At 43.7% G+C, this 25,989-nt stretch overlaps 1 protein-coding gene across 1 annotated transcript; it reads right to left on the bottom strand.

Annotated features, from left to right (window-relative positions):
- Positions 1 to 7,900: 7,900 nt before the first annotated feature.
- LOC132764318 (uncharacterized) lies at positions 7,901 to 24,310 on the bottom strand. Its single transcript, XM_060758267.2, has 4 exons — positions 24,068 to 24,310; positions 14,460 to 14,691; positions 11,311 to 11,556; positions 7,901 to 9,617 (listed from the first exon to the last, which is right to left on the bottom strand). The coding sequence occupies exons 1-4, from the start codon at positions 24,218 to 24,220 to the stop codon at positions 8,266 to 8,268; spliced, it is 1,983 nt and encodes a 660-aa protein (XP_060614250.2). The 5' UTR covers positions 24,221 to 24,310; the 3' UTR covers positions 7,901 to 8,265.
- Positions 24,311 to 25,989: the final 1,679 nt, after the last annotated feature.

The raw sequence follows: 25,989 nt of genomic DNA, 5'->3' as shown, positions 1-25,989 counted from the left end.
TGCGAGGTCAGGTGAAGAAGGCGGATGCGGGAGAATTTCAAAGCCCTACGAGCATGCTTCTTCCATTTGGGCAACAGATGAGTTGTGAATTGGTCCATTGTCTTGCAGAAGGCAAGCATGCTACATTGTCTCCTAGTTTGGATGGCCTCCCACCATTTCCGCAGCAGTGAAGCATCGTATGCCCCAGGGATCATAGTCCCCTTTGCTAGGAAATCCATCAATCCGACTCCATGCTGATCCCAAAATACTGTGAGCAGGACCTTGCCTGCCGAGAGTTGGGCACGTGCCTTCTTTGGAGGCAGTGAGTCAGGATGCTTCCATTGCATTGACTGGACTTGAGTCTCAGGATCCTAGTGATGGACCCAGCTTTCATCCTGTGTGGACAGTCTGTTAAAAAAGTCCTTCTGGTTTTCCTGGCACATCATTGTAAAGAGAACCTGAGAGCATTTGACTCATTCCTGCTTCTGGAAAGGTGTGAGCAGCCGGGGCACCCAGCGAGCGGATACCTTATACAGGGGAAGATGGTCTTGGGGGAATTTTTCCACGTACCCCATACTCTTCTTGACATCTTGGGATAGGTGGCAAATGGTTACGTGGCGATGTTCCAAAATGGCAACCTCCACTTGCTGGATATTCTATTCATCAATAGCAGAGTGGGGTCACTCTGGAATTGGAGCTGTTTGCACCGAATTCCGACCACATTGGAAGTGCAGATGCCAGTTCTTGACTCGATCATATGATGGGAAATCTTCACCATGGACCTGTTTCATCTCACTGAACGTCTCCTTTGGTATGCGGCCAAATTTGAGGACTGCTCTGTCTTACACTGGGTCCATTCTCAAACCTCACACCATTTCAGCCCCTGTAAGATCAAGACCGTTCTCAGTTCTGATTTGTCAATTGGCACGTAACCTATAAAGACTGATATCATTACACATGGGCAGTTTTAGTGTCCTGTGATAAATCGAAGTGGGTCAGGGGGAATCTTTAATGAATGCCCCTCATATATGAATAATAATAACTATAATAACATTAATTGCTTTGAGCAGGGCCATAGCCAGAAAAAAAATTCGGGGAGGGTTGAAAATTTCAGATGGGGGGGGGTTGAAAATTTCAGGTGGGGGGGGGGGGGTTGAAGCCTGCCTCCTAGCTCATGCTGAAGCAAAGAGCGCAGAGCAGGGGGCAGAGACCCTTCAATAGCCTGCAGCTCCGCCCGTCAACCACCTCCACCAAGTCTGGCCTCCTTAATGAGAGCATTCAACACTCCCCCCCCCCCCAAACTTGGTTGCTTCGCTACATCGGCTATTGCTGCAAGTAATGACAGTGTGAATAAATTGTCAATATTTGCTTGAGATAATGCTTGCAGTTCTGGAGGGACTCTTAATTTTTTGCATCTCATAGACTTAGCATGGGGATTTGGTTAACCAGTTAAAATTCATGAGTAAACCAGATTTTTTTAACCTGAAAATTTTTGAGGGGGGATTGAACCCCTATCCCCCCCCCCCCCGGGGATACAGGCCTGGCTTTGAGCCCCCGGTGGCACAGTGGGTTAAAGCCCTGTGCCAGCAGGACTGAAGATCGACAGGCCGCAGGTTCGAATCCAGGGAGAGGCGGATGAGCTCCCTCTGCCAGCTCAGCTCCCCAAGCGGGGACATGAGAGAAGCCTCCCACAAGGATGATAAAAACATCAAATCATCTGGGCGTCCCCTGGGCAACGTCCTTGCAGATGGCCAATTCTCTCACACCAGAAGCGACTTGCAGTTTCTCAAGTCGCTCCTGACACACACAAAAAAATTAATTGCTTTGAATCCCTTTACAAGATAAAAAGCGATGATAATAATAATAATAATAATACAGTTCCCTGCTTTGAGTCTGTTTACGAGAGAAAAGCAGCACCGTATATAAAATAATAACAACAATACAGCATGCGAGCCTTATTCTCTCTGAAGCAAAGAATCACAGAAAAGTCAACATGGATGTATCAAAAACAATTCATACCACTCATCCAATCTCTTTTTTCGATAAGAGTTACAGGATGGGTAGATGCGGGAATGCTATGGATGGAGCGTATCTGGATGTCAGGAAGGCCTTCCTTCGACAACGTCCCTCATGACCTTCTAGAAAGGAAACTAGTCAAATGTGGGCTAGGCAAAACTACAGTTAGGTGGATCTATAATTAGTTAAGCGAACGAACCCAGAGGGTGATTCTCCCCAATAATAATAATAATAATAATAATAATAATAATAATAATAATAGTAATAATACTTTATTTATACCCCACCACCATGTCCCCGAAGGGACTCAGGGCGGTTAACAGGAGGCCAAGCCCAAACGAAATTACAATAGAACAAGAAACATATAAGCAAGACAATAGCATCAAATAAAATATTTAGTAATAACATAGTAAAATAAAAATTAAAATATCATAATAAAAACAAATGATAAAATTGTAATAGAATTAGACAAAGAGAGCAAGGCCCATGACTAAAAGTGAATAGAAATGGATAAAAACCCATAGGTGAGGTAGGTAGAAGTGCTATGATTTATGAGAGGGGTCATAAATGCTTCCTCCTCAGTCTGGAAAGAAGTGATGAGTGGAGTGCCTTCAGTAGTAGGGCTCTGTCCTGGGCCTGGCTCTGTTCAAGATCTGTGACTTAGAGGAAGGGTGAAAAGGCATGATCATCAAATTTGCAGACGGGACCAAATTGGGAGAGCCAATGCTTCAGAAGACAGGAGCAGAATTCAAAATGATCTCAACAGATTAGAGCAGGGGTCTTCAAACTAAGACCTGGGGGCCAGATACGGCCGTCCAAGGTTATTTACCCGGCCCTCGCTCAGGGTCAACCTAAGTCTGAAATGACTCGAAAGCACACAACAACAACAACCCTATCTCATCAGCCAAAAGCAGGCCCACACTTCATATTGAAATATTAATAAGTTTATATGTGTTTAAATTGTTTTTCATTTTAATTATTGTATTGTTTTAAAGTGTTTTTTGCACTACAAATAAAATATGCGCAGTGTGCATAGGAATTCATTCATTTTTTAAATCAAATTATAATCTGGCCCTCCGGAGCCCCCGGTGGCACAGTGGGTTAAACTCCTGTGCCGGTAGGACTGAAGACGTCCTCGCAGATGGCCAATTCTCTCACACCAGAAGCGACTTGCAGTTTCTCAGATTGCTCCTGACACGACAAAAAAATAATAATCTGGCCCTCCAACAGGTTGAGTGACTGTGACCTGGCCCTCTGTTTAAAAAGTTTGAGGACCCCTGGACTAGAGAGATAATTGGCCAAAACTAACAAAATGAAATTAAATGCAAGACAAATGCAAGATACTCCACTTAGGTAGAAAAAAATAAAATGTAAAGAGACAGAATGGGAGATGATGCCTGGCTTGACAGCAGGACACGCGAAAAAGATCTTGGGAGTCCTCATGGGGAGGAAGGAGAACATGAGCCAGGAATGTTTGTGCAGCAGCTAAAAAAGGCAATGGGATTTTGGTCTGCACCAATAGGAGTCTAGTGCCTAGATCCAGGGAAGTCATACTCCCCATGCTCTATTCTGCCTTGGTCACACTGGCAGAATTGGAATCACACTATGTCCAATTCTCGGCACTGCAACTGAAGGGAGATGTTGACTCTAAACTGGAATGTTTCCAGAGGAGGGCGACTCAAAGGATCCAGGGTCTGGAGAACAAGCCCCATGAGGAGCAGCTGAAAGAGCTGGGCATGTTTAACCTTCAAGAAGAGAAGGTTGAAAGGAGACAGGATGAGGACCATGGATCAATAAGTGAGGGAGGAGGGAGCAGGCTTGTTTTCTGCTGCCCTGGAGACTAGGATGCAATGGAACAATGGCTTCAAATTTCAGGAAAGGAGATTCCATCTGAACATAAGGAAGATAAGGGGTGATTTGAATGCAATAATCCTGCTTCTTGGCAGGGGGTTGGATAGGATGGCCCATGAGGTCTCTTCCAACTCTTTGATTCTATGATTCTAAGAACTTCCTGGCTGTGAGAGCTGTTCACCAGTGGAACCCTCTCTCTGCCCCGGAGCGTGGTGGAGGCTCCTTCTTTGGAGGCTTTGAAACAGAGGCTGGATGGCCATCTGTTGGAAGGTGCTTTCAATGCGATTTTCTTGCTTCTTGGCAGAATGGGGATGAACTGGATGGCCCACAAGATCTCTTCCTACTCTATGATTATAGGATTTAGAATTGTTCAAAGGAAGATTTGCAAACATATATGCAGGCATCAATGGGAGCAATGCAGCTCTACACAGAAGCAATATCTGCGCCTAGGTTCAATAGGAATGCCAGCTTCAAATTACTGAACAGAAACATCAACTGCTTGAAAAAGCATGTTCTGGACTAAAGGCAACAAGCTCTGACTTGTAGATTCACTCCACACTATTTTTCCCAGTTTAATTACTGTGATTAAGTCTATGGTGCTTGGTACCATCTCATAAACAGCAATTCAGTCTCACCTCTTCAAGTCACTGACATCAAAATGCATGGAACAATACACCCTTGAGTTCAGAGAAAAGCAAGCCATAATAAATGCACCTTCTTGCCACAAGGTGGGCTTTGCTTATTCTAAAATCAATCTCCCTGTTGTGCCACCTCTACAAAGTTCTGGAGAGACTTATTTTGCATAGAATTATGGGAAAAATAGACCCATGTCTGATTCCACAGCAAGCTGGCTTCAGGAAAGGCAAAAGCTGCACATCGCAAGTGCTGAACCTGACTCAGTACATAGAAGATAGCTTTGAAAGGCAGCAGATCACAGGCGCTGTCTTCATAGACCTGTCAGCGGCTTATGAGACTGTCAACCACTGCCTCCTCCTGAGAAAAATGTATAGTATCAGAAAGGACGACCGTCTCACCCGCCTCATAGGAAACCTGCTACAAAACAGGAGCTTTTGTTGAGTTCCAGGGTCAGAGAGGCAGATGGCGGAAACAGAAGAGCGACCTGCCTCAGGGGAGCGTGCTTGCTCCATCCATGTTCAACATTTTCACAAACGACCAGCCACTGCCAGAAGGGACAGAGAGCTTCATCTATGCTGATGATCGTGCCATTACCGCTCAAGCAGGGAGCTTTGAGATGGTTGAACAGAAGCTTTCCGAAACATTAGGTGCTCTTATTGCCTATTACAGGGGAAAGCAGCTAATCCCTAATCCATCTAAACACAGACATGTGCCTTTCACCTTAAGAACAGACAAGCATCCTGAGCTCTGAGCATCACCTGGGAAGGAATCCCACTGGAGCATTGCAGTGCACCCAAGATCTGGGAGTCACTCTGGACCGTGCTCTGACCTACAAGAAGCACTGCCTGAATATCAAGCAAAAAGTGGTGCTAGAAACAATATCATACAAAATCTGACTGGCACAACCTGGGGATCACAACCAGACACAGTGAAGACATCTGCCCTTGTGCTATGCTACTCTGCTGCTGAGTATGCATGCCCAGTGTGGAACGCATCTCACCACGCTAAAACAGTACTTGTGGCTCTTAATGAGACATGCCGCATTATCACGGGGTGTCTGTGTCCTACACCACTGGAGAAATTACACTGTTTAGCCGGTATTGCACCACTTGACATCCGCCGGGAAGTAGCAGCCAATAGTGAAAGGACCAAGGCAGTGACATCCCCAGCTCATCCCGTTTGGGTATCAGCCAGCACGTCAATGACTGAAATCAAGAAATAGTTTTCTAAGATCTACAGAGACACTCGCTGGAACACCTCAGGAAGCGAGAGTCCAAAAGTGGCAGGCTCAAACCCAGAACCTCAAACAATGGCTGATACCAAATGAAAGACTTCCTCCTGGGCACACAGAAAACTGGGCGACTTGGAAGGCGCTGAACAGACTGCACTCTGGCACCACGAGATGCAGAGCCAACCTTCAGAAATGGGGCTACAAAGTTGAATCCATGACATGCGAGTGTGGAGAAGAGCAAACCACAGACCACCTGCTGCAATGCAGCCTGAGCCCTGCAACATGCACAATGGAGGACCTTCTTGTGGCAACACCAGAGGCACTCCAAGTGGCCAGATACTGGTCAAAAGACATTTAATCAACTACCAAGCTTGCAAACTTTGTGTTTTGTCTGTCTGTTTGCTTGTTTTGTTAAAAATGTAATACAAATGTCTGGTTGTTCCTGGCATGATAAATAAAATAAACCTCCTCGGAAGCGACCTGAACCACCTCAACTGGGCTCTACAGTACAATGGAAACTCCACCACAGACATCAGAAGAGCTGCAAGACCAAGAAGAAGCCACGAAAGTCAAGACAAAGATCCACCCAAAGAAAAAGTGTTCTTGCCATACATTAAGGGAACCATTTACCACATAGGGAAGCTGATGAAGAAACGTAACATACATACAATCTACAAACCTGCTAAGAAAATCCAACAAATGCTCCATTCTGCAAAGGACAAGAGGGATCCTCACACCTCTGCAGGACTCTATCGTATACCATGCAGCTGTGGACAAGTCTGCCTCCAAACGCAGCATTGCCCAAACACATATCAAGGAACATGAAAGGCACTGCAGACTAACTCAACCTGAGAAGCCAGCCATAGAACAGCACTTAATGAACCAACATGGACACAGCATATTATTTTAGAACACAGAAATGCTGGACCATTCCAACAACCACCATGTCAGGCTACATGGTGAAGCCACTGAAATCCACAAGCGTGTGAACAATTTCAAAAGAAAGGAGGATGCCATGAAAATGAATAAAATCTGGCTACTAGTATTAAAAAACTCTAAAATCAGGACAGTAAATAAAGAGCAACACTAAAAAAGCTGGGGAATTCCAGACAAGTATCAATCAGGGCCAGCTAACACCTCCCAACAAAGGTTTCCCCCAGGCAACAATGAGCTAGGTTTTGAAGCTGAAAGGCCATTCATTGCTAATCAAGCTGGCCAGTGGCAACATTCACACTTGCCTCCAACAGTCAAGTTCTTTCTCCCACCCTGGACATTATTCCACAGCGAGATAAACCCCACTTGCCTAGTGTCCAACAGACCTCACCACCTCTGAAGATGATTGCTAAAGATGTGGGTGAAACGTCAGGAGAGAATGCTGGTGGAACATGGCCATACAGCCCAAGAAACTCACAGCAACCCTTCATTTCACCTTGATACAAAAACCAAAATATGGATATTGGTTTTGAAAGAGTCAGTAAGCCATGTGTTCAATGGTTGACAAGGAAGTATTGCATATATCTACATTTATTGTACTACAGAAGTGTTGGGTTTCATCCCTGGACTTTACAAGTCCCCAGTCCTCAATGAGTAGCTAGACTGGATAGGATTAGAGTGAGGGATTCCTCCCCCCCCCCCACATTTCTGTACATGCTTATCCCAGAGGGGGCTTTGTCTTCTTGCTTGCCACTATCTTCTCACCCTTTGAAGATGTAGCAATGGAATCTCACCTCATCCCTCACAGACATTCCATTGCTACATCTTCCAATTTAAACGTATTTTTGTTGCCCTAGGTTTTGGCCATGTGGTGATTCCCCATTGCCCTCTTTCTGCTTTTGTCTCCCCTCCACTGAGGACACATTTTGCCATTCTCCAGGAAAAATGTAGCTGCATGGATACTTTTGATATCTCATCCTTTTACTTTCCTTAGAAGATAAGCTTAGTAAGACAGCTCCAAGACCCTTTTCTATCTGGAAATGACTTCTTTTTACTTCAGTAAATATTTTGAACCTAAACTTGTGACTCTGCAATCCTGTGCCATCCTGTTGAATGGAAGCTAATCCTGACCAAGTTTCTGCTGGTTATGAAGTGTGCTTCTAGCACTCTGCTACATTTTTGGTGGAATCACCCCAAGTGAGGGTTATTTTTGAGCTTAACAGCTGCGATTCCCAACACAAAGGAAGGATGAAATGCCAGAAGAGATCTTTATTAGAATACAAATTTATTCCATGGTCTCACTGTTCCTTCAATTGACTTCTGCTGCAAGATGGTAAGAACTGAGAATTTGCCCCCACAAATAAAGTATCCCAAGAGCATCAGAGCTTCACTATTTTGGTTTAAGACTAACAGGAATCCCAAGACTTCAGTTCACATGACCAAACAGAATGGTTTACCTTATATTTGTGTCCTCTCCTTGCCATGCGTGTGTGGCAGGGAAATGTGGAGGGGAGGGGAAACAACTGACAATCCTATAACAGTATGAAACTCCCCCCCCCCCCCCCATTTATCTCACAATAGATCTTCCACACTTTTCCAATCATCTTGTGTTTAGGGGATCACTTGGTGACCCTGGAACCCCTAAGAGAACGCGACATTGCCTTCTTGAACTCCTTAAAGGAGCGGCTGCGGTGGAGCTTGACTCTGCGGACCGGCAAGTCAGTGGAGTCTAAGCTGACCGCGGCGTGGGACCACTCGTCCCCAAGCTGGAGAATCCAGTCCCCATTCAGGTTGATGGCACTTGTGGCTTCGACCTTGGCCAGGTTAGAGCCGCTGCTGGTGCTGCTGTTAAGCGACCGCTCAAAGTCCTCCAAGAAGCAAAACGAGTTGGGCGAGTCGGAGGATAAGGCAAGGCGGTGGGCCAGTATCTGAGTGGGGCGTCTTAGCTGAGGTCGATACGGAGTCCTACTGGAGATCTCCATGACAGAGGTCCATTTGGGCTTGATGGGTTTGCCTTTGCTAGATGGAAGGCCGCCATGACGTATGACGTTGACGTTCATTTCTGAGCTGGCGCAGGACATGCTCCCTACGTGAGGGGAAGGCCGGCGGCGAAGGCTCAGGCGGTTCAGCAACTCCCGTGGACTCAACCAACTCCTCTCAGCCGTCTTCTCCTGCCTCTCAGGTCTTTTCACCAACTCCCGGGAAATGTGTTTGCCTCTGTATAGCTTTTCTTGGGGCAAGGAGGCCACCTTTCTGAATGGAGTCTCAATCTTTGGGATGCCATCTGCCCAGTCCAGAAGTCCTCTCTCTGAACCAACTGGGTAAGGGATGAATTTGGGTTCTGGGTACCATGAGAGAGGATCGGGAAGAGACAGTACTGACGGTTCGTTTGCCTTCACCAGATTAGTAATGTGGGATTGAGTGGAGCCAGAGAAATCCAAGATATGAGAATTCTGTAAACCCTCAGAGTCCTCCGGAGAGCGTAAATGGGAATGGGTAGAAATGTGTCGCCGGATCTTCCACCCAGGGACCGGGGCAAGGAGTTGGACGGTGCCAAGCACAGAACTGCAGACTGACGACATAGACAGGCTCTTCTGATAACCTGCTAGAGATCCACTGTCTGTTCTGCTGGCTATGGAGCGGCACTTATAGCGCAGCACCAGTTTGGCGATATACTGATCCAGCTGCACCTTCCGCTGTTCCTGGGAGCAGAGACCTACTCTCTTTGGGGAGTCAGCCTGGATAGCTTCCAAGGGCCCCTCATCGAAATCTTCCTGGGATGAACTCTGGGAAAGGCTGCTGGTAAAGAGTGGGCTCTGCAGGGCCACCGCATGCAACGGACTCGGATAGTGGTAGACTTCACTGGTGTTGCAAGATACGAGGTCTGCCTTGTACTGCAGCAACTGGAGGCATGGGTTCTTTGGCAACGAGAGGGACAAGTCTCCCAGGCCCAAGATGAACTCAATGTCTCCTGCAACAGGGAAGGAAACACATTGATAGGGAACTCAGAGCTTGGATATGTTCCAACTTTTTACTGTTGAATCAGTATTCCAAAATAACTTCTGAAGATACAGATGACACTGTTGTCAGAAATATTAAAAATTAGCTAGTTATTTTTGATTACAAAAATGTAAGTCAAGCACTGAAAGGGTTAAATGAATGCAATGACTTAGCAAAAGCTGCAGTTCTATATAAGCAGGTGTGCCTGTAGCTTAGTAGCTGTTAGTCTGAGGTAAACCTCAGTGGGAGAAAGACCTCAGTCTGTGAGAAAGCGTCACAGTGTGGGGTAGGTTTTTGTCTGTCAGAGAAGCCTCTGTGTGAGGTAAGCCTCACAGTGTGAGGTAGGACTTAGTCTATGAGAAGGCCGAGTGTGAGATGGCCTGGTGTTAGAAGCTTCGGTGACAGAAACCCCACGTTAAAGGCCTCATGTGTAAAGTTCTAGTATAAAGGCTGCTGTATGTAAAAAGCTACTGTGTGAAGCTTTAGTATAAGTTCACTGTGAGAAAAAGCTCTGTGAGAGTGAAGCTGTTTATCTGCATGAGAAAGAAGCCCAGCATAGAAGCGAAGAAGGAAGAATAAAGAACTTTATTTGTGTCATGGAAACCTCGTTCTTGTAAATAGTGCCACCATATTATTTTGCTATAAAGAAAAGCTCTTATGGAAGAGATAACATTGTCTGTGTGGTTTTGTTCTTTTTATCATTTTGGGCTACTGGTGCGGAGTCATGCTGCTGCTGCTGCTAAGCCACTCTGCTGTACATTGATGAGGAGGGTCTTTTGTTAATAATCCGACTTGCCAACAGAAACTGTTCCTAACTGGCCCAGACATAGGTTTTTAAATTCTTGTGTGTTATTGCCTATTTATGAGTTACATTAACTGTATTGTTTATTTTTGTTTATTGCTTGTTGTTTTATTATTGCTTGCTGTTTTTGATGTGTTGCTTGGCTTGGCCCCATGTAAGCCGCTCCGAGTCCCTTGGGGAGATGGTGGCAGGGTATAAATAAAGTATTATTATTATTATTATTATTATTATTATTATTATTACAACAACAACAACAACTTTGGGGGACTAAACAAGGTCTTACAAAGGGCTGTTTTCCCATTACAACTCTTGTATTTGGCAATGGGAGCTAACAACAACAACAGTTAGTTTGGGGGACTCTCCTTTTCTCTTTCACTCTCCTCCAATGGTGCTGGGGAAGCTGCGAGAGGGCAAGAGCAACGGCGCTGGTCTCCTTCCTTCCCTCTCTTTCTCTCTCTCCCTGTTCTCCAACGGCAGCACGCACCCCGCCACCCTCGCCACGGACCTTATTTCAGGACTCACAGCCCACCTATAGGATCCAAAGGCAATGTACAACTGCCCAGAACACTTGTTGTTACGTTTATTTATACCCTGATTTTTTCACCACGAGGAGACTCAAAGTGGCTTTAGAGGAAAAAGGAGAGGATACGATAATAAATATTCGTAATGTCCTGTGGGATGTAGAGATTTCACCAGTGTATGTTACATATCATACATTTCTGAGGGCTAGAAACTTACAAGTTCAAACTGGAAGAAGATTCTCAACAAGATTTATTTGGCACTTGACTATGGCCTTACATGACCTTTTAACGTGGCCATGACAAAGGCTCAGCCGTGCGAAGGAGGGGTGACCTATTCTCACCTGTTGATACAGGTCTCCTGTTCACAGCGTCGGGAAGGTTTGCTGCCAAGGTGAGGTGCTGAATTCGGAGGTCTAGGAGGCGGACAGCAGCTTCATCCGTTGAGTGCGGACGGACAAAACTGCTCTCTCTTAATCCTGGTAGGTGAGGGAAGGAGCCAGTGCCGTAGGGCAACCCCGAAGGCCCATCGCTGTGCATAGAAGCACAGGAATCCGACAGGGAGCCCATTTCACTGGTGTCATAGAACCCTGCAATGAGAAAATAAAGCCAGGAGGTTTAGACATCCTGCTGCGGATATACCTTTAGTTAATTTTTGCCTTAACCAATATTAATCCACTCAAACTGCTTATGGTGAGATTCAGGACAGATCAAATAAAAGATTTCTTCACTTAATGAAAGGTTGAACTCACACCTATAAGATAGTGGCCAAGTTGGGGATCTTCGGGGGGGGGGGGGGGGATTAAATAAATGTGTGGGACATAAATGGCCATAAATGGTTACTACTAGTAGTACGGCTACTAATAATCATAATAATAATTTTATTCTTACCCACTTACCCTCGTGGCTCAAGACAGGGCACAACATAGTTAAAAACACATTATCATAATGTTGGAAATAACAACCTTCTTCAAGCCTCCACTAATTGTTTGCTATGTATATACCGTATATACTCGAGTATAAGCCAACCCGAATATAAGCCAAGGCACCTCATTTTACAACAGAAAACTGGGAAAATGGATTGACTCAAGTATAAGCTGAGGGTGGGAAATGCAGCAGCTACTGGTAAATTCCAAAATAAAAATAGATACCAATAAAATTGCATTAATTGAGGCATTGGTAGGTTAAATGTTTTTGAATAAATAAGATAAGACTGTCCTCTGATTAAAGCCTTATTCTAACCTTCTTCAGTGTAAATGTGTTTACATATCCTTCCAATAATAATAGATTAAAATAATAAATGTAATAATAATAGAGTACAATGATTAATGTAATAATAATAATAATAATAATAATAATAATAATAGAGTAAAATAATAAAAAACCTTGACTCGAGTATAAGCCGAGGGAGACTTTTTCAGCCTAAAAAAAGGACTGAAAAATTAGGCTTATACTCGAGTACATACAGTAATTCAAATTGTTTACTGTATTGTATATGTGTATGCAGTTTTCCTTTACTCTTTGTTGTGGGAGGGGCTGCAGACCATGCAATCTGATCTGGGCTTGTTCAGGACTCAGACTCCATTTTAGAAACAGTTTGCTTTAAACTTCAATGCAGGCGATGTATGCTTTCAGACGCCAGCAGGAACTGTTTGTTTAGAGACTTCAGTAGGAACAAATGTATGCTTCTGACCAGTAGGAACTTTATGCTTTAGAGCAGTGGTTTTTCAACCAGGGACCACTCTCCAACATTAGTACCAAAAGGGTTGCAAATCAGTTTTTGGTCAACTTTAGAGTTGGTTTGGTAATTTGGGGTGCATATTTAGAAACCACATCAGCTCTACTTTCTGATACAGAATATACATCATCCAGTAGCCATCTGCTTGCCCACAGAAAATCATATTGAATAATCTAGAGAGGACGTGGTCTATCAAAGGGGTTGGGGCTGATCAGTGACAGGAAAGGAGTGGCAGGTGGTGCAAAAGGAGTGGAAATAAAATAAAATAAAATTTAAAAAACAAAGAGGAAGGAGGCTCAAAGACCAGATTTTCGTCCTTGCGGTTCGCAGGTTAAGAACCACTGCTTTAGAGTCTACATTGGACTTTCAGACTAGACAGAGACTCTATTAGACTCTCAGAACAGTGAGATACTTTAGATTATGCACTATTGATTATAAGAATGATGCCCTGTGTTACCTACAGTCTGTAACTGAATTGATCAGCAAAGTCCTTGCATGCTGAATACATGAAGTTTGTGAGTAAACCAACTATATTACTTTTAAAGACGTCTGCTTATTTTTGTCTCTTGAGAGAATGATTTAAAGGCAAATATTAAGAGAGAATAGATGTATTGTCAACGACTTCGACAATACATGGTTTTAGGTAACTAAAAAGAACACAGATTAAAATTAATACAGGATGTGGGTTTAAAATTTATAGTTAAAACAGCTATTTACTGTATATACTCGAGTACAAGCCTAGTTTTTCAGCCCCCTTTTTAGGCTAAAAAAGTTCTCCTAGGCTTATACTCGAGTCAAGGTTATTTATTATTTTACTCTGTTATTAGTATTATTTTTATTACATTTATTATTTTACTCTATTATTATTATTACCTTTACATTATTTTACTGTACCATTATTTTATTACGTTTATTATTTTTCTCTATGTATATTACATTTACTCTATTACTGTTATTAAATTTCCATTGTTTACTCTATTATTATTATTATTATTACATTTATTATTTTACTCTATTATTATTGGAAGGATACATAAGCACATTGACATTGAAGAAGATTAGAATAATGGTTTCATCAGAGTTGGATAGTCTTATCTTAAATTACAGTTTTATGTAAATACACAAAAACGTTTAACCTACTGATGGTTTTCAGTAGCAGCTGCATTTTTCACCCTTGGCTTATACTCAAGTCAATACATTTTCCAAGTTTCTTGTCGTAAAATTAGGTGCCTTGGCTTATATTCGGGTTGGCTTATACTCGAGTATATACGGTATATCACAGTATGCCTTTGTTTATCAGTTACTTTAGTCTGGCTTTCTGGTGAACAAAAAGCTGGACTAAAGAGGAATTCCGTATAATAATAACAACAACAACAACAATAATTCAGTATGATCCATCATTTTGTATATTTATCCCTAAATGCCAAATGCTGGAGATACATAATGCGCAGAGCGAAATGCTATAACTGTTTTATGAGTTCCCCTTTTAAAGACTCATAATACTTACACCAGTGTTCTGATATACTGGAGTATATGATTATATCCACATTCCATTTATTTCACACTGTATGGTGCTGTACCCTAATCAGATAACAGCTATTTAATGCTGTATGCTTCATACATGGAAAAGGGATGATGGGCGAAGTTTGTTGATGTTTTATAGAAAATAGTGCCTCAGGTTTATCAAGGGGAGATCCTGCTATACAGAATGAATTACAGTTGGAATTTTCTCCACTAAATCTGGTTCAGACATACCTGAGCTTGGCCTAGAATCCCCCTCTACTATTTCCTGGGCATTGTCTCCGGTTTTCTTGCGGGTCAAGAGCTGTTCCCCAATTATTTTCATCCCAAGGCACACTTTGTCCACAGCATGACTACGTATAGCCCCGAGATTCGTCTCCGAGTTTTCTGATGTCCCAAACGCATCTTCGGATTTGCTCCAGTCCATTTTGGCAGCGACACTCTGCAATATGGTCTTGTTTTCTTCCTATTTGAAGGAAATACAGGCAGGAATGGAATGAGACAGAAATTGAGTTGGCCAAGTGTGGTGAAGTGTGAGTTTTAATCTACAGTTATGTATAATAATAGATAGGTGTTTAAAAGGGTAATTATCTAAACTAGCATAACTGGGGGGGGGGGGGGGGAATGGTAGCCAGCTCAACTCACATTCAGCTGGGTTACCAGAGAACTATTCCTTTCACTAAACAGGTTTTAAACTTATTCTCTTTCAAAATGTGTTTCTTTCTTTAATAGATTACTTTAATAGATTACTCTTAAGAGTAAGAGTTGTTTTATGAAATGTATTAAATGTAACCTCTGAAGAAATGTGCCTCTAAGAGCTAAGAAACATTGAAACCATCAAGCTTCTTCTATACTTCAATAAACTTGTTGCGGTTTCTTTTAAAGCCAAGTCTCTGTTACAAATACTTTCAAGTTAAGCCACGCTACACATTCAAGAAAGACCAAATCAACATTACAAGCTATTAGTTGTGTTATCAATTTAGTAAGTCCTTACAAAGTAGTGGCTCCTTTACAAACCGTTACAAACTGGTGCCTTCTTTACAAATTGGTGGCCTCGTTACACCAGGTATTTTACAGAATCCTCTAGTTGGAAGGGAACCCCAAGGGTCATCCAGTCCAACTCCATTCTGCCAAGCAGGACACAATAGCTTATAGTTGGTTGCCAGAAAGTGTCTGGTCTGGCTTGCAGTCCGAACAGGCCATCCTTAGCACATACATGCCCCAGAGTTCACAGATATACATGCCCCAGAGTTCATAGCCAATACATGCCTCATAGTATAGTCATACATCCCCCATAGTTTATAGTTATATTTACCTCATAGAAATTATAGTTGTTTTTTACCTCAGAGTTCATATTTTACTATTCTAACTTTATATCATAATCAAACTACACTTTTATACCTTGATTATTCAGTAAACTCAATTGTTTGAACTTAATCTTGTTTGTAGAGTATTATTTTGGGGAAATTACAGTACTTATAGGGCATACCGATGGTCACTGGGAAAATAGCCAGACACATTTAGTTTTCTCATTAGATCTTCCTTTATGTTGAAATTGTCCACTGAAATTGTGGATTTAAATGGCTTCTCTGTGTAGTCTGACATGGTGGTTGTCAAGAGTGGTCCAGCATATCATCCTTGTGTGGTATTTGTATGTGTTTTTGACCATGTATGTAAAATTTGTTGTGTATGCATATATAAGGAAAATCTCAATTAAAAAAAAAGAGTGGTCCAGCATTTCTGTGTCCAGGTTGGTTCATCAGGTGCTCTGCTATGGTCGACTTCTCTGGTTTACACCTCCCAACAAAGGATTCCCCAGACAGGAAGCAGCCAGGCTTTGAAGCTGCAAGGCCATTCAATGCTAAGGATTCCCCCAGGCAGGAAGCAGCCATGCTTGTGGATTTCAATTGCTTCTCTGTGTAGTCTGACATGGTGGTTGACACTTCTGTGTTCTCCAATAACATGCTGTGACCAGGTTGGTTCATCAAGGAAAACATGGAAATGAACAAATTCTGACTACCAGTCCTAAAAGAAAAGCCTCTAAAATCAGGACAGTAAATAAAGAACAACACTCAGAAAACAGGGGGATTCCTGACAAGAAACTATCAGGGCCAGTTAACACCTCCCAACAAAGAATTTCCCCAGGCAGTAAGCAGCCAGGCTTTGAAGCTGCAATGTCATTCAATGCTAATCAAGCCAGCCAATTGCAATATTCAGACTTGCCTCAAACAGACAAGAGTTCTTTCTCCCACCCTGGACATTCCACAGGTATGTAAACCTCAGCTCCTCAGCTGAGCATGCCTGCCATAGATGTGGGTGAAACATCAGATGAGAATGCTTCTGGAACATGGCCAGACAGACCGGAAAACTCACAGCCATGAAAGCCTTCGACAAAGCAATAATTTTCATCTTTATTTTGGTAGTGACCAGGAATTCCTAAACCTACATTCAGAGGCATCCTAGTTCTTAATTTGTATTTGCCTGCTTGAGCCACTATTTTACATCCAGCACCAAATGGTGATGGTTTTCAATTCAGAAACACAGTGGGTTCCACTTAAGAAGAGGGTAATTGCAACAATCACTTAAATGGATCAAGGCTGGAATCTGCTATCAGGGAAGAACCATGCAATTATATTCCATATGTCCAATGAGGATTGGTAGGTTTAGAAACGTGTTTCGTAGAAGAACATAGGGAAACTGTGTTATGCTCTACCAGACACCTTATCCAGGATTATCCAGGTTTTCGGGTTTTAATAAACCCTTTTCCATTACAAATAGGATTAATGTACCACATTATGAGAAACTGCAGAATCTGCAGCTAGAGAGTCACTGAGAAAAGAAATTAACCAGGTGCCAAGATCTGCCTTATTTTGGACTTTCTGGTGAGTTTTTTAACGCACTGTTTTTGGCTTGATGCGTGCTGCAGCTCATATTAAGGGTGTGGGTTATGGAGTTTTGAAATTATAATCGTTATGCTGATGAACAACTGCATTGCATCCTGTCAGATCCCTAAAATCTGGAGGAAAACAAGAGTCATAGCCATTTTGAAACCAGGTAATGATTCAAAAAGCTATAGACCAATCTCCTTATTGTGCCATCTTTACAAAGTTCAGGAGATACTTATTTTGCATAGAATTATGGAAAAAATAGACCCATTTTTGATCCCACAGCAAGGAAAAAGGTGCACATCAACCAGACTCTCCACATAAAAGATGGCTTGGAAAGGCAGCAGATTACACAAGCTGTCTTCATAGACCTGTGAGCAGCTTATGATATGCCTACTCCTGAGAAAAATGTATAATATCACAAAGGAGTACGACCTTACCCACTTCATAGGAAATCTGCTACAAAACAGGAGGTTTTTTGTTGATACTAGCTGTACCTGCCATGCATTGCTGTGGCCAACCTTCCCTCCCTCTTTCTCTCCTTATTTCTTTCTCTCCTTCCTGGCCTCTTTTTTACCCCACCAGTAAACAAATTTGGGCATATTGGGTATTTGTGCCAAATTTGGTCCATTGAATGAAAACACATCCTGCATATCAGATGTTTACATGACGATTCATAACAGTAGCAAAATTATAGTTATGAAGTAGCAGTGAAAATAATGTTATGGTTGGGGGTCACCACAACATAAGGAACTGTATTAAGAGGTTGCAGCATTAAGAAGGTTGAGAAACACTGCCCTAAAGAAAGTTAGGTTGGGCTCGAAGGCAAAGTGCCAAGCAGGAAATCAATCTCACAAACAGCAGGTGCTTTGTTTTGGTCTGCCTCTGTACCTGAATGTAGGGGACAGGTTGGCCAACACCCATCACTCGCAAGTCCGAAAAGGAAGCTAGAAATGCAACGCCTTATACTTATATTTCAAATATTTTGCCCTTAGTAAAAGGGGCTCTGCTACAAACACAATGGCAAGTTGCCCTTTCCTCCAAAGTCATGTGCATCTCCCTAGCCCCGGGCCTCCGCCTCTCTCCAGGTTGTCTTCTGCATTAATTGCCCATCTGCCACGTCAACATTTGCAATCCTCTTCCACTACACTCTGGACAGCTGCCTAATCTTCCTGGTTGCTGCCACACTCAGTAGTTCTATATTTGTGTATTTTAAATTGTATTGAAATGATTTTAATGTGCGCCACTTTGAGTCTCCTTGCAGAGAGAAAAAGTGGGATATTGTAATAATAATAATCATCATCATCATCATCATCACTTTACCGCCTTCAATTTCACCCATCTTCACTTCCAATCCAAGGGTGAATCTACACTGTAGAATTAATGCACTCTGATACCACTTCAACTGTTGCAACTCAATGCAAGGGGATCCTGGATTCGATGAGTCACGAGCACTCTGCAAAGGCGCTGGAGACCAGGCTCCAAATCTTAAATCGGTCATTATTATTATTTGCCTAGTTTCCAACAGACCTCACAACCTCTGAGGATGCCTTCCATAGATGTGGAAGAAACGTCAGGAGAGAATGCTTCTGGAACATCACCAGACAGCCCGCAACACGGCAACCCAGTGATTCCATCCATGAAAGCCTTCGACAACACATATTATTATTATTATTATTTATTTGAAACATTTATATTCTGCCCTTCTCACCCTGAAAGGGACTCAGGGCAGAGCACAGCATATACATGGCAAGTATTCCATAAAATGATTATAAATATTCACAACACTAAAAACAATTACATCTCCTTTAAAATCAGGTTATTTAAAACCATCTCAGAACACCATGCTGGCTCCAGTCAGTGCAGTGGGTTTCCTGTTATTGCCCTACTGCACTGTCCCAAAGGCTTGGTCGCACAGCTAGGTCTTCACAATCCTTCTGAAGGACAGGAGGGAAGGGGGCTGATCTAATATTGCCAGGAACCGAGTTCCATAGCCATGGGGCAATCACTGCAAAGGCCCTGTCTCTCGTCCCTGCCAAACATGCCTGTGATGGTGGTGGGACCAAAAGAAGGCCTCACCAGAAGATCTTAGTCTTCATGGTGATTCATAAAGAGAGATGCGTTCGGTAAACTGGGCTGGGGCCGTTTAGGGCTTTATAGGCCAAAGCCAGCACTTTGAATTGTACCCAGGAGCAAATAGGCAGCCAGTGAAGCTGATGTAGCATGGGAGTTGTGTGCTCCCTGTATGCCACTCCAGTTATTACCCTGGCTGCCTCTCGTTGGACTATTTGAAGCTTTCAAACATTCTTCAAAGGCAACCCCACATACAGCGCGTGGCAGTAGTTTATCTTGGATGCGATGAGAGTGTGGACCACCATGACCAAGTCTGACTTCCCAAGGTACAGGCCCCCTCACTAGAAATGTTCAAAAAGAACCTTAAAACCTGGCTCTTCCTCTGCACCTTTGGTGAGTAGGTGCACACCATGACATTTTGCACCTCTCAACGTTCTTTTTACTACTGGAGCTCACACCCTCCAAATGGGAAGTTTGCCCCACAACTCTGTGTGTTTTATGAGTTCCCTGTAAATGTCCTGCTCCTATTTTATCTCATTACAGTTTTTTAAACATGTAGCTCATTGTGATTGTGCTTATTGTAATCTTATATTGCTATGTTTTCATTTATTTTATGTAATTATGTTATTATTGTTCATTATTTGCGTTTTCGGTTTTATTTTATGTAATTGTTGTTTGGGCTTGGCCTCATGTAAGTTGCACCGAGTCCTCATCGGGGAGATGGTGGCGGGGTACAAATAAAGTTTATTATTATTATTATTATTATTAATAATAATAATAATAATAATAATTGTTTTATCCTGTATATGTGGCTCACCCATTGTTATCATAATCGTGATTGCGTTTAGAATGTTATTTTACGACTGCACTTTTTAAAATGTAATTTTGATGTTGTTGTTGTTTTGTTTATGCTTTGATTTTATTGCTGTAATATGTTGTCCGGGCTTGGCCCCATGTAAGCCGCTCCAAGTCCCCACCGGGGAGATGGTGGCGGGGTATAAATAAAGTTTATTATTATTATTATTATTATTATTATTATTATTATTACTACAGGTGCAACTGGCACACAAGTTTTAATTGTGTGAAAGCCTCCCGGCCACCGTTGCAACCTGGGATTCCAGTGGGTGAGGGATTAGAGGACATCCAACCCCAAATTGGGAAACAAGTCGTCCAGGAATACCTGGCCACTCTAAATGAGTTCAAGTCCCCAGGGCCAGATCAACTACACCCAAGAGTATTGAAGGAACTAGCAGAAGTCATCTCGGAACCATTGGCAATCATCTTTGAGAGTTCTTGGAGAACGGGAGAAGTTACCGCAGATTGGAGGAGGGCCAATGTGGTCCCAATCTTCAAGAAGGGAAAAAAGGACGACCCAAACAATAACCGTCCGGTCAGCCTCACATCGATACCAGGCAAGATTCTGGAAAAGATTGTTAAGGAAGTGGTCTGCAAACACTTAGAAACAAATGCGGTCATTGCTAATAGTCAACACGGATTTATCAAAAACAAGTCATGCCAGACTCATCTGATCTCTTTTTTCGATAGAGTTACAAGCTGGGTAGATGCGGGGAATGCCGTGGATGTAGCGTACCTGGATTTCAGGAAGGCCTTCGACAAGGTCCCCCATGACCTTCTGGCAAGGAAACTAGTCCAATGTGGGCTAGGCAAAACTATGGTGAGGTGGATCCGTAATTGGTTAAATAGACGAACCCAGAGGGTGATTCTCCCCAATGCTTCCTCTTCATCCTGGAAAGAAGTGACAAGTGGAGTGCCACAAGCAGGGTTCCGTCCTGGGCCCGGTCCTGATCAGGATCTTTATTAATGACTTAGATGAAGGGTAGAAGGCATGATCATCAAGTTTGCAGACGACACCAAATTGGGAGGGAGAGCCAATACTCCAGAGGACAGGAGCAGGATTCAAAACGATTTTGACAGATTAGAGAGATGGGCCAAAACTAACAAAATGAAGTTCAAGAGGGACAAATCCAAGAGACTCCATTTTGGCAGAAAAAAGGAAATGCAAAGATACAGAATGGGGGACAAGGCCTTACTCGAGAGCAGTACGTGTGAAAAAGATCTTGGAGTCCTCGTGGATAGCAAGTTAAACATGAGCCAACAATGTGATGTGGTGGCAAAAAAAGCCAATGGGATTTTGGCCTGCATCAATAGGAGTCTAGTGTCTAGGTCAGTGGTTCTCAACCTGGGGGTCGGGACCCCTGGAGGGGTCATGAGGGAGTATCAGAGGGGTCACTAAAGACCACCAGAAAACACAGTATTTTCTGTTGGTCATGGGGGGTCTATGTGGGAAGTTTGGCCCAATTATGTCATTGGTGGGGTTCAGAATGCTCTTTGATTGTAGGTGAGTTATAAATCCCAGCATCTACAAAATATCAAAATCTATTTCCCCCAAACTCCACCAGTGTTCCCATTTGGGCATATTGAGTATTCGTGCCAAGTTTAATCCACATCCATAATTGTTTGAGTGTACAGCGCTCTCTGAATATAGACAAACTACAACTCCAAAACTCAAGGTCAATGCCCACCAAACCCTTCCAGTATTTTCTGTTGGTCATGGGAGTTCTGTGTGCCAAGTTTGGCCCAATTCCATCGCTGGTGGAGTTCAGAATGCTCTTTGATCGCAGGTGAACTATAAGTCCCAGCAACTACAACTCCCAAATAACAACATCAATTTCCCCCCAACCCCACCAATATTCCAATATGAGCATTTGGGTAATGGTGCCAAATTTGGTCCAGTGAATGAGAATTCATCCTGCACATCATATATTTACATTATGATTCATAACAGGAGCAAAATGACAGTTATGAGGTAGGAAGGAAAATAATTTTATGCTTGGGGGTAACCACACCATGCGGAATTGTGTTAAGGGGTCACAGCATGAGGATGGTTGAGAACCACTGGTCTAGGTCCAGGGAAGTCATGCTCCCCATGCTCTATTTCGCCTTGGTTCGACCACACCTGGAATATTGTGTCCAATTCTGGGCACCACATTTGAAGAGAGAGATTGACAAGCTGGAATGTGTCCGGAGGAGGGTGACTAAAATTATCAAGGGTCAGGAGAACAAGCCCTATGAGGAGTGGCTTAAGGAGCTGGGCATGTTTAGCCTGAAGAAGAGAAGGCTGTTTTCTGTTGGTCATGGGAGTCATGTGTGCCACATATGGTTCAATTCCATCATTGGTGGAGTTCGGAATGCTCTTGGATTATAGGTTAACTATAAATCCCAGCAACTACAACTCCCAAATGACAAACTCGTGGGTTTTTTTTTTTTAGTGATGGTCACTCCTTGGGTTAGTAGGTGTCTTGTGGCCAAAATTGGCAGCAATTGGTCCAGTGGTTTTTGAGTTATGTTAATCCCACAAATGAACATTACATTTTTATTTGCCGTATATACTCGAGTATAAGCCGACCGGAATATGAACCGAGGCACCTAATTTTACTACCAAGAAATGGGAAAACTTATTGACTCAAGTATAAGTCAAGAGTGGGAAATGTAGCAGCTACTGGTAATACAAAACAAATATAGATCCCAATAAAATTACATTGAGGAAAAAGTAGGTTAAATGTTTTTCAATGTTTACATAAAACTGTAATTTAAAATAAGACTGACCGACTTTGATTAAACCATTACTTTCTACGTGGGGTTGCCCCTGAAGACTGCCCGGAAGCTGCAGCAAGTACAACGCGCGGCAGCCAGACTACTAGCGGGTGCTGGGTACAGGGAGCACACCACTCCGCTGTTACACCAGCTCCACTGGCTGCCAATTAGCTTCCGAGCACAATTCAAAGTGCTGGTGTTGACCTATAAAGCCCTAAACGACTCCAGCCCGGTTTACCTCTCCGAACGTATTCTCCCCTATGAACCATCAAGATTACTAAGATCGTCTGGAGGGGCCCTGCTCTCGGTCCCGCCAGCCTCACAAGCGCGGCTGGTGGGGACGAGGGACAGGGCCTTCTCGGTGGTGGCCCCGCGACTCTGGAACTCTCTCCAGCCAGAGGTCAGAAACTCCCCAACAATCCCGACATTCAGGAAACAGGTGAAGTCGTGGTTATGGAGACAGGCTTTTGAAGAATGAGACAATGATCTGGATGGAAGACGGTGTATATTCGATTTTAGTATGATGACTGACCACTGTAGTTTTAAATATATGTGCTTTTTTAATGTTTTATTTTAACGTGTATTTTGATATTTTACCGATTGTATGTGTTTTTATGGTGGAAACCGGGCTGAGTCCCTCTTATGAGGTGAGAAGCTCGGTATATAAAACTTTGAAGTAAATAAATAAATAATACTCTAACCTTTTTCAGTGTCAATGTGCTTGCATATCCTTCCAATAATAATAAAGTAAAATAATAATTGTAATAATAATAGAATAAAATAAATGTATTAAAATAATAATAGAGTAAAATAATGCAAATGTAATAATGCCAATAAATGGAGTAAAATAATAAATATAATAAAAATAATAGTAATAACAGAGTAAAATAATAAATATCTTTGACTCGAGTATAAGCCGAGGGCAGCTTTTTCAGCCTAAAAAAGGATATAGATACAGTATATAGATTACTGTTGTTATTTTAACAAATAATAACTTTAATATATTATTATAATTTATTATTTTCTATTCTTTGCTAGTTCTGCTTTATAGTCTCCATGCTCACATAATGTAATTGACCTGCATCCCATGAGTCTACACTGGCCATATAACCCGGTTTCAAACTGCACTGTATGCCTAGATGGCTCTGGCAGCGCGAAAGCGAGGTATCCCTGCGAATACTCCCACGAGGCTTGCGTGTGGCCTAGGTCTCCCTCCTGTCCTGGGCTCATCCCACCACGGGCAGCCCCTCCTCCGCGGGGTCCTCGCACCTGTTGCGGCGGCTCTCGCTCTCCCTCCAGGGCGCCCTCCACGGCGGATCTCTGCCTCTCCCGGAGCAGATCCAGCTCCAGGATCCCGGCCAGGCTGGCCTGCAGCCGCTCCCCGATCCGGAGCCGCTCGTTGCCGGACCAGAGCGAAGCCATGGCCACACGGAAGGGAAGGCAAGGGAAGGGACGCCGCCTCGCACCTGCAAGCTCAGACGCGGATGGCGAGCCAGACAAAGGGACAGGGTTTGAAAGAGTCACGTGGAGGCGCCTTGCCCCGCCCCTCCGGCTCCTGATTGGCTCCCGGGAGGAGGAGGAGGAGGAGGAGGAGAGAAACCCAGCAAACAGGGGGGAAGTTTGGGAACTTGGGTTGCTGTAAGTTTTCCGGGCAGTCTGGCCATGTTCCTGAAGCATTCTCTCCTGACGTTTCGCCCACATCTAGGGCAAGCATCCTCTGAAGTTGTGAGGACTATTGGAAACTAGGAAAATGGGGTTTATATATACAGTATGTAGAGTGATGTCCAGGGTGTGAGGCAAGTGTGAATGTTGTCATTGCCCAGCTTGATTAGCATTGAATGGCCTTGCAGCTTCAAAGCCTGGCTGCTTCCTGCCTGGGGGAAATTCTTAGCATTGAATGGCCTTGCAGCTTCAAAGCCTGGCTGCTTCCTGCCTGGGGGAAATACTTAGCATTGAATGGCCTTGCACCTTCAAAGCCTGGCTGCTTCCTGCCAGGGGGGAATTCTTAGCATTGAATGGCTTTGCAGCTTCAAAGCCTGGCTGCTTCCTGCCAGGGGGGAATTCTTAGCATTGAATGGCTTTGCAGCTTCAAAGCCTGGCTGCTTCCTGCCTGGGGAAATTCTTAGCATTGAATGGCCTTGCAGCTTCAAAGCCTGGCTGCTTCCTGCCTGGGGAAATTCTTAGCATTGAATGGCTTTGCAGCTTCAAAGCCTGGCTGCTTCCTGCCTGGGTGGAATTCATAGCATTGAATGGCCTTACAGCGTCAAAGCCTGGCTGCTTCCTGCCAGGGGAAATTCTTAGCACTGAATGTCCTTGCAGATTCAAAGCCTGTCTGCTTCCTGCCTGGGGAAATTATTAGCATTGAATGGCCTTGCAGCTTCAAAGCCTGGCTGCTTCCTGCCTGGGGGAATTCTTAGCATTGAATGGCCTTGCAGCTTCAAAGCCTGGCTGCTTCCTGCCGGGGGGGAATTCTTAGCATTGAATGGCTTTGCAGCTTCAAAGCCTGGCTGCTTCCTGCCTGGGGAAATTCTTAGCATTGAATGGCCTGGCAGCTTCAAAGCCCGGCTGCTTCCTGCCTGGGGAAATTCTTAGCATTGAATGGCCTTGCAGCTTCAAAGCCTGGCTGCTTCCTGCCTGGGTGGAATTCTTAGCATTGAATGGCCTTGCAGCTTCAAAGCCTGGCTGCTTCCTGCCTGGGGAAATTCTTAGCATTGAATGGCCTTGCAGCTTCAAAGCCTGGCTGCTTCCTGCCTGGGGAAATTCTTAGCATTGAATGGCTTTGCAGCTTCAAAGCCTGGCTGCTTCCTGCCTGGGTGGAATTCATAGCATTGAATGGCCTTACAGCGTCAAAGCCTGGCTGCTTCCTGCCAGGGGAAATTCTTAGCACTGAATGTCCTTGCAGATTGAAAGCCTGTCTGCTTCCTGCCTGGGGAAATTATTAGCATTGAATGGCCTTGCAGCTTCAAAGCCTGACTGCTTCCTGCCGGGGGGGAATTCTTAGCATTGAATGGCTTTGCAGCTTCAAAGCCTGGCTGCTTCCTGCCTGGGGAAATTCTTAGCATTGAATGGCCTTGCAGCTTCAAAGCCTGGCTGCTTCCTGCCTGGGGAAATTCTAAGCATTGAATGGCCTTGCAGCTTCAAACCCTGGCTGCTTCCTGCCTGGGGAAATTCTTAGCATTGAATGGCCTGGC

This window comes from Anolis sagrei, chromosome 12 (assembly GCF_037176765.1).
Source record: "Anolis sagrei isolate rAnoSag1 chromosome 12, rAnoSag1.mat, whole genome shotgun sequence".
Lineage (NCBI taxonomy): Eukaryota > Metazoa > Chordata > Lepidosauria > Squamata > Dactyloidae > Anolis > Anolis sagrei.
Note: the sequence above shows the minus strand (reverse complement) of the source record. Positions and strands in the feature narration are given on the sequence as shown.

Excerpts from the sequence above, each read along its gene's own strand:
- LOC132764318 (XM_060758267.2), bottom strand. The coding sequence starts at position 24,220 with ATGGCTTCGCTCTGGTCCGGCAACGAGCGGCTCCGGATCGGGGAGCGG. Across the intron at positions 11,557-14,459 it reads GGATTCTAGGCCAAGCTCAG|GGTTCTATGACACCAGTGAA; the intron begins GTATGTCTGAAC and ends TTCTCATTGCAG. Across the intron at positions 9,618-11,310 it reads CAGGAGACCTGTATCAACAG|GAGACATTGAGTTCATCTTG; the intron begins GTGAGAATAGGT and ends TCCCTGTTGCAG.